Below are 9,477 nucleotides of genomic sequence, written 5' to 3' on the forward strand. Positions count from 1 at the left end.
GAAGCTTGAGAGAGTCCAGAGAAGAGCCAGGTGCATGATCAGAGTTCAGGAAAAGAGACCTTACAATAAGAAGCTGAGAGCTATGGGACTCGTTAGCCTGGAAAAGCGCAGGCTCAGGGGCGATCTGATGGCCACCTATAAGTTTATCACCAGGATATGGGAGAACCTTTGTGCAAGGGAGTGACCAAAGGTATGACAAGGTCAAATGGTCACAAACTCCACTGCGACCGTTTCAGGATGGACATAAGGAAGAATTTCTTCACTGTCCGAGCCCCCAAGGTCTGGAACAGTCTGCCAGCGGAGGTGGTTCAAGCACCTACACTGAACATCTTCAAGAGACATTTGGATGCTTACCTTGCTGGGATCCTATGACCCCAGCTGACTTCCTGCCCCAGGGCAGGGGTCTGGACTCAATGATCTTCCCAGGTCCCTTCCAGCCCTAATGTCTATGAAAGTCATTTAAGGCACATTATGCCACCGAATTTTCCACAGCAGCTTTGACCCAAGGTTTGCTGTTCATAACCTTTCAGGGCCCAGTACCACTCCATTTGATACTATATCAAACAAAAAATACTGTAACTTGCAGGTTGAGCATCTTTAGCTGCATCTAGGTTTTCTGGCTTAGCTAACATATATTATTTGCAATAAAATCTATGAAATCTATGAAAATGTATTTATCTTAATAAGGTATTAGTTCCTGTGCCAGCATGATGGATGTAGCAAAACAACACTTCTTGCAACTGGGATGTTCATATAATCATAGGAAACCAGGATGGAAGGGATCTTGAGAGACCAACTAGGTCACGTCTCACTTCAGGAGGGTTCCTAAAGAATTATTGACAGACTAAAAAATAAAATAAAAACAGCAACACTTCCTGTGATGGAGATTCAACCACCTCCCAAAACCACCAATTTCAGTTCTTAACTATCCTAATCGTTAGAACATCTCTCCCTGACCATGCCAAATCAAACCTAAGTGTCCTTTTTTGTAGGTCACTCCTATTACTACATGTCTTTTCCCCTGTAGAAATGGAGAACAGGTTATGCCCCAGTAACTATTTGCATATTTGTTGTCAAGTCTTCTCTCAGTCCTCTCTTTTCTTAACAAAGACCTTTTTTCCATTTGTTCCTCACAGGTCATTTTTAAACCTCTGATCATTCTTATTTCTTTCTGCTGGACCTGTTTTAAATAGTCTAGATCTTTCTTAAAGTGCAGTGTCCACTTTTGGACACAGTGCTCTAATTACTCTTAACCTCTTTAGACTCAAAGCACTTCTAATTCGACAAAGGTACTGTTCAAAAAATGCCAGTTTTTAACAATTCTTCTGTTGAAAAGAAGTCAGATTCACCACAACAGGTCAGAATGTTTTGGACCCATTGACTCCTATTTAAAATTTCTGAGTTTATTTTATGAATCATGATGTGTAGGTGTTTGTGCAGCGTTCCAGGGCTCCCTTAGAAGGATCTCATAGCACTTGGTTGAGAATTACTCCAGTTTTAAATCTGAAGCCTTACCAGAGCTGAGTAAAAGCAAAATAATTATTTCATGCGCTTACATATTACATGCCAATTATACATATATATATATATACTGGAGCCATATATATCCATATATATATATTTTTTGGAGCCATATGACATTGCTGACTCATGTTCAGCTTGTAGCCCCAGTCTTCTCTTCCTGGCTAATCATTCTTCAATTTGTATTTGGGCAATTGTTTATTTTTACTTAAGTACAGTGTTTGCATTCACCCTTGCTAAATTTCAGACTAATTATTTCAGATCATTTCTTGAATTTAATCAAGATGTTTTTGAATTCTAATCTTGCCCTCCAGAGCACTTGCATCCCCTCCCAACTTGGCATGTTATATAAATTAGATAAAGAACTTGTATTTTCACTTTGGTTTAAATGTTTCATGATTAGATTTTCATTATAGAATTCAACTTGGTATTAGCATAGCTGCATATTCATTTTGCCATTGTCAAAATCATGCCAAGGAACACAGCCTGTTTTCTCAAAGAAGAGGCGTGTAGAAATTAGGCAGATAGTGAGAAACTACCAGAATGATTTATCTAGTAACCCCATATTTTGCATTAGTTATTTGAAAAGTAATTTAGAAAATACAATTTAATTAGAGAAAATGAGAATTAAATGTTAGGGACTGCAGGTGCTATTATAATTATTCTGCATTAGTTTGGCACCTGCATTATTTTTTACTTCTATGACCAGCTTGTGTCAGGTTGCTTTCTAGACTTGAAAATTAGAACTTAAACAAATATTAGTTTCATAGTTTCTAGGGTCGGAAGGGACCTGAGTAGATCATTTAGTCCGACCCCCTGCCATGGCAGGAAAGATTACTGGGATCAAACAACCCCAGCAAGGTGTTCATCTAACCTCCTCTTAAAGACCCCCAGGGTAGGGGCTAACACCATTTCTCTTGAAAGTTGGTTCCAGATCCTAGCCGCCCTAACTGTGAAGTCGCGCCTCCTGATATCTAGCCTAAATCTACTCTCTGCCAGCTTGTGACCGTTATTCCTGGTCACTCCTGGTGGTGCTCGGGGGAACAGGGACTTCCCCAGTGCCTGCTGGTCCCCCCTGACTAGTTTATAACAGGCCACTAGATCCCCCCTCAGCCTTCTCTTTTGGAGGCTGAACAGGTTCAGGTCCTGTAGCCTCTCCTCATAGGGCCTGCCCTGTTGTCCCCTGATCATAAGAGTGGCCCTCCTCCGGACCCTCTCCATGCTGTCAACATCCCTCTTGAAGTGTGGTGCCCAGAACTGGACGCAGTACTCCAGCTGCGGCCTGACCAGTGCCGCATAGAGTGGGAGGATCACCTCCTTGGACCTGCTCGAGATGCATCTATGGATGCATGCCAAGGTACAGTTGGCCTTCCTGACTGCATCCCCAAAATGCCGGCCCATGTTCATCTTGGGGTCAATGATGACTCCAAGATCCTTTTCTGCCTCTGTGCTGACAAGAAGGGAGTTCCCCAGCCTGTAGGTATGGTGGCAGTTGTTTCTCCCCAGGTGCATCACTTTGCACTTGTCAGTGTTGAATCCCATCCTATTCTCATCTGCCCACCCTTGTAACCTGTCTAGGTCTGATTGTAGCAAATTTGAACAGGGTGCTTTTTACCCCCTTGTCCAAGTCACTGATGAAGATGTTGAACAGTGCGGGCCCGAGGACCGAGCCCTGGTGGACCTCACTGCCCACATCCCTACAGGCTGAAAATGACCCATCCACTACCACTATCTGGGTGTGGCCCTCCAGCCAGTTGGCAACTGTGGCAGGATGACCTCTAGGGGTGCAGTGACCTCCCCTAGCCCCCCTACCTACCATGCCAAATCCAGTTTAAATGCACCCTCTTTATCTCGCCCGCCACATCTTTGATGTTAATATGTTCAAGGGAGGCTGCCTTTCTACCCTTGTTGGCACCGCCTGGATGTATCCTGGCTCGGTCTAACTGCACGGTGCACTCTGACCTTTGGGCTGCAAGTGAGTGCCACAGTCACCTGTGCCCTTACTGGTCCCCGGACTCGTCTCCATGCCCACCTGTCTCGCCTCTTGGCTCTCGTTCGTACCGGGGCCTGTCTCCCGCGGCTCCTGCCCTCACCGGGGCCTTGCCTCTGTACCGTCGCCCTCCCTGGGGCCTTGCCTCTGTACCGTCACCCTGCACGGGGCCTCGCGGCTCTCGCTGTCCACACTGGTGCCACGCTCCCACCTTTCTTCCCTGTCCTGTCTCTCCTGTACAGCCTATAGCCCTTGACATTAACCGCCCAGTCGTGTGTTGAGTCCCACCACGTTTCAGTGTTCCTCACTATGTCTGGGTTAGTGTCAGCCAGCAGGAGGGTGAGTTCCTCCTGCTTGTTTCCCATACTATGGGCATTTGTGTAGAGGCATTTGAGGCCTCCTGTGGATGTGTGTACTGGCCCCCTAATCACAGCATTGCCCTGGCCCCTGTCACTTACCTGTGTATACGTTTCGCTCGTCAGTCTAGGCTGGGCTGTAGTTGCGGGAGTTGCTTGGTCTGGCAATCCAATGATTCCTCCACCTTCGTCTTCCCCTTCCCCCGACGAGCTTAGTTTAAAGCCTGCCAGAGGAGGTCTGCCCACCTAGAAGAAAACACACGCTTACCTTTTGGGGAAAGGTGGAGCCCATCCCATCCAAGCATGTCTCTCATCGTGAAGTGCCGGTCATGGTTGAGGAAGCCAAAGCCCGCCTCAAGACACCATTCCTGAAGCCGCCAGTTGGTCTCCGCAATGCATGTTTCATGCCGTCTCCCACGTCCACTCACTGGTAGGATAGAAGAGAAAACCACCTGTGCGCCCATCTTCTTTACCACACATCCCAGAGCATGATAGTCCTCTATCAGGTGATCAGGGCTTCTCCTGACCGTATCATTAGTACCCACGTGGACTTGGACCATGGGGTAGTAATCGGTGGGCTCGATCATGGTTTGGAGCATCCCTTTCATATCCTGAATCTTCGCTCCAGGTAGGCAGTAAACTTCGTGTGCCGAGGGGTCCTGGCAACAGATGGGGCCCTCCGTACCTCTCAGGATGGAGTCATCTATGACGATCACATGACACTTTCTCCTCCTGGCCTGCTTGTCTCCTTCAGGCTGCACAGGACACGGAGAGCGGATAGCGTGGAGTTGCCTCCTCCCTGGTGTCCTCCTTGCCTTCCTTCTCCTCCAGAGTTGCCAGGGCCTCATACCTGTTCTCTAGCCAGACTGGAGGAACTGGTACTGCTGTATTATGAGCAGCCTTGGTTTGGGAGGTGACCATCTGCCATTCTGCATCATCCTTCGGTGTACAACCCTGCAGGGAAAGAAAATATCTGTCAATTTCTTCCTCTGCCTCCCTGATTCCCCTCAGCCTGCTAACCTCCTCCTGGACCTCCCTCACCTGCACCTCCAGGGCCCTAAGGCGGGCGCCTGCAGGACAGGTGTGGGGGTCCCCAGTCCCTGCCCCCCCAGGCCTTGCTGGACAACTCCCACAGGCCAGGGGGTTGGGGGACACCTGCCCCCCCCATGGGCTCTGTCTGGATGGAGGCCTCAGACAAGCCCCGGGAAGGCTGCACCCCCTGGGCAGGGGCCCTGGCAGCACTCTGTGTCATAGAATCATAGAAGTAGGATCGGAAGGGACCTTGTAGATCTTCAAGTCTGACCTCCCCCAGTGATTGTAGGGTAGTCATTTTGTTCTTAAAATTGAGACAGGCATACTATTCAGCAGCTGCAGTCATGACTGAGCAGGTCAATTTATAATGTACTCTGCTCACCACATACAGAGAGGGGACTAGAAAAAGTGCCCTAAATACAAAATGTCTCATTTTCCCTGCCTAGAAAACCATGGCCAGTGTGAACACTGTACCTGTAGTCCAAATCAACTGATGAAGTTTGCGATTTAGAACATCCACCCCATGATGGACAGCCTTAACAGTGACCAAGTAGAAAGGAAAGCAGTCCACAAAACGCTCTTTCTAATAGGACATGGCCGAACTGAAATTTCTAGAGACCCCTGGACTAAAGAACCTATTTGAAATGAAACTTTACATTCTGTAGTGCAATCTTGTATCAACATAAAAATAATCGGCAATTTTGCAGCAATGTCTATAGCTCTATACACATTATGCATGGCATAGTGCTCTATTTAAATGGTGCCATTAGCCTAACACAGAGATTTTGTCTAATAAGTATTCATTTTTAGGCACTGTCAGAATGAGTCTGACATTATCTGTACTTAAGTTAAAGGTTCAGATGTGAAAATATTGAACCAGGCTATTTTTAGAGTACAAAGTTCAACAACATGATGGCAGTGACAGTTCTGTTAGACGAGGTTAAATGATGCAATTCTACAAATGCTTTGACCAGACAGGGACCCTGGTTACACAGAATCTCAGGTAAAATATTGAAAGTTTCAAATTAAGAGAATATTGAAGTTTGGTTTGTAAGTGAAGAAGAGTCAATACCATGACAGGCAAACAAATACTAACATCATAAAGCAACTGAAAATAGCACTGCTACTAATAATTTTAATCAAGTGATGAGAGGATAATAGTGTCTAAATCGGCAAGGGCTTGTAGAAAGAGGATCATTTGTATGACCTATTGGAAAGGAATTACTATATGATACAATATGTCCTCTAGTGGTGGTGGATATATGGTATGGGCTTGTAAAAGTCTAGTTGTACAAAACGAAACTTTTGGTGGGTGAATTGAAATGACTGGGATGTCTGGGTTTTTGTCCTAGCTCTGCTACAAATTTCTTGCCTTGGTTTCCTTATCTGTAAAAGCGGAGTAATAATGTCTTTCTTATGATGCTGGAAACATTAGGTTAAATTTATCTATGCTTGTAAAACTTTTCAAGATCCATAAATGGAAAGCACCAGTACTAGAGTTACGATAGCAAATCAGCAAGATTTAAACATTATTTTCAAAGGTAGAATCCTACCTACCTTCTTTGGAAAAAAATCACATGGGATTAGGAACTATATTTGCTAAAGGACTTTGACACATAAATCACACCTGACTTCCCCTGTAGGCACTTACATCTAAAAGTGAGTCCCGCAAAATCAATGCTCAGCTGCCCTCTAACCATGGCAACACCTGCATCCTCCCTGGTAAAGTTCTTTGGATGGGTAAACTTCTGTTTCTGGGCATGGCCAAAACACACCCAGAAGTGCTAAAGTCTTAAACAAGTGCTGATAGATGCCTAACTCATGTTTACATTGCTCAGGAAAGTTTTGTATAGATTGCCTAATCACACCTATAGAAGTAAACACAATAGATTGCAGATCATTGGGAAATTAACTTCCTATTGCAATGGCCCTTTTACCCAGCTCACCTTTGCCTTGAGATCCCATCTGAAATGTGCAGGAAGTCGGAACTTCCTCATTACTTACCAGGCTCAGCCTGAGATGCTAGAGACAAATACTCCAGTCCTTGCCCTTTTACAATCTGTCAGCCTATCCTTGATCATTCTGTCAGCTGCTCCTTGATCATTACCCCACGTGACTTTAGACTCAAGTCACCTTTTCCAAGTGATTTGATTGCCAGGAAATCTCGTTGGCAACCTCTGCCCACTTCTCCTTTATGGGAGCCTGGCAGTTGGCTGGGATGTTTCCATATCAGGGACACTTTTTTTTTTCAGATTTGTGCTACAACTTTCTGGAGTTTCAACCCAACATGAATTTGATTAAGAAAAGGCTGAACATTTAAAATATTAATAAGATAAAGTTCATGACTTCTCACAGATGAAATAAATTGCACAGCCAGAGGACTTGAATCATCATAGTTTATTATCCAGTCCCTAGTAGAATTAACTCCAGTGATTCACCTGTTTGTAACAATTGCATACATAGGTAGAGCTGAATTATCTGAGAAAAGGCAGAGTTGTATTGCTAGCTAAGGATTAAGGTTGCAATTTTTATTGACTTGCTACTTAGATATGGAGAATTATCAAGAAACCCAGCATGATTATGAGACTTCAAACATTCTGGCCATTGGCAAAAGATTGTTGTAGCAAAACCCCCAATTTTTCTTTTTTTATTGCATTCCCTCCTCTTCCCCAACCATTTCTGACTTTTTCTCTCCCCTTCTATTACCTATAGATAAGTATAAGTAAGCTAAGATGTAGGATAAGCTTTAAACATTTTTATTTTGATAGCAAGTTTTTGGTTATGGATATCCACTGTTTTATATTGTATTATTATCAGGTTTGTATTGAGTTTTACTGTTTTATATTGTATTATTATAATTTTTGTATTGATTTTTATTGTTTCACATGGATATTGTATGGTTTAGGCCTGTGTTTGTAAGTGACCAAAGTCATGTCAAGTTTCTATTTTATATGTCAAGTTTCTATCTTGTGTCCTCTGCCCAGGCATCCCCTGTGTGCCGCAACTGTATGAGTCACATATCCCTCCCATGTAAATTGGTTCCCCGATGAATGACTGTGATTGGAAACGATTGAAATACAATGGTAGCAGGCCTCTAATGAATGGTCTGTAATGACTGGGCCATCACCTTGCATTGATTCATCCAGGAACCAAGAACCCAGCATTTGAAAAACAAAAGGCCCTGAAGATCCTGCAACTCTCACAATTACAGACACCTGAAACTGCACATCCCTGTATGGAACACACATGTTCAGTATGCCAGGGGCTGACCCTTGCCTGGGCATGCCTCCTGTCACTAGGGTCACACAAGGTCTGCTCCTATAAAAAGGGGGCAGTGAAGACAGACCCAGTGAGACACCCTCTCCATCTCGACTAGCACCATGCCACACCACCTACCCACCCAGAGGCCCTGCCGGTGACCCCCTCTGGACAACATCTACTGAACAAAGACCCCTTTCCAGCCTGGATAGGTAGATACTACCTGCACACCTCCTCCTACAATTTGGACTCTCTCTCTTGTCTCTCGTTCCTCCTGGACTTCAGTGAACTTCAGCCTCTGCACCAAGCCTCTTTAACCCCTGCTGCCTCTGTGTGTGTGCGTGGGTGTAGGTGCAAGGGAACCAATTTGGCATTGTGTCACCATCTCCCCTGTTCAATAAAACCAGTGTCAGTGATTGCTGAAGAAATTGGCTTTAGAATCTTCAGGGACTTCCGCAGCTGAACCCAGAAGACATCCTCATCAAGTACCCTTACACCTCTGGGTACTTTAAGATCCTCATGTATTACTGTTTCTTGAAGAGCTTCTTTGTTTTTTAGTAAAGTTTCAAATGGAATCACCACTCCACCCATTGTAGTTTTACTACAGAGTTTGATGTCACTATTTTATTTTTTGCATTCTTTTCTTCATTCTTCTTCTTAAAGACTGGACCTATAATCTGAGTAGCTTTTACATGCTTTATAACTTCTATTGCTCTTCTATAGACCTTTTGCAGAGTGTCCAACTTTATGATGTCATTAAGAAGCAAGTTTAGCCCATGGGATGCACATTCTATTGCAGTAATATGTGGATATTTATCCATTATGATCTTCCATGCTGCTTTCATGTTGTTTGCGTTGTCAGTCAGCAAAGCAAATACTTTACACACCCAACCTTCTGTAGGACTTGACATATTTTACTACTGATATACTCCGCACTATGCCTGTTCTGTCTTGTTTCAATGCTTCTGTAAAAAACTGGTTGCAGTGTTGTTATCACAAAGTTTATTATTCCTTCTCCCCGCACATTTTTCCATCCACCTGTAAGTACTGCAAGACAGTGCTTTGTTGATTTTTCCTTGCATGGATTACATTACATATTCATATTCTGACTCTAAAAGAGGCTTGTTCAAAGAATATCTGTTGGGGTAAATGATATGATCATCTTAGTAATTTAAAAGCTTCCTGCCAGTATGCATTTTCAGTTATTGACAATGGTGTCTCAGAAGAATATGTTGCTTTTGCAAGAGCTTGGTCATTTTTTTCCTGATCTTCAGGTGTCATCTTATCTACAAATGAAACTATTGAGAATCTTTTGTATAC

At 44.1% G+C, this 9,477-nt stretch overlaps 1 protein-coding gene across 1 annotated transcript; it reads right to left on the minus strand.

Annotated features, from left to right (window-relative positions):
• Nucleotides 1-4,079: 4,079 nt before the first annotated feature.
• Nucleotides 4,080-8,748, minus strand: LOC149872624 (uncharacterized). Its single transcript, XM_090031821.1, has 2 exons — nucleotides 8,647-8,748; nucleotides 4,080-4,622 (listed from the first exon to the last, which is right to left on the minus strand). Exons 1-2 carry the CDS (start codon nucleotides 8,746-8,748, stop codon nucleotides 4,080-4,082), a joined length of 645 nt encoding a protein of 214 aa, XP_089887947.1.
• Nucleotides 8,749-9,477: the final 729 nt, after the last annotated feature.

This window comes from Crocodylus siamensis, chromosome 1 (assembly GCF_052110815.1).
Source record: "Crocodylus siamensis isolate JL-2025a chromosome 1, ASM5211081v1, whole genome shotgun sequence".
Classification (NCBI taxonomy): domain Eukaryota; kingdom Metazoa; phylum Chordata; order Crocodylia; family Crocodylidae; genus Crocodylus; species Crocodylus siamensis.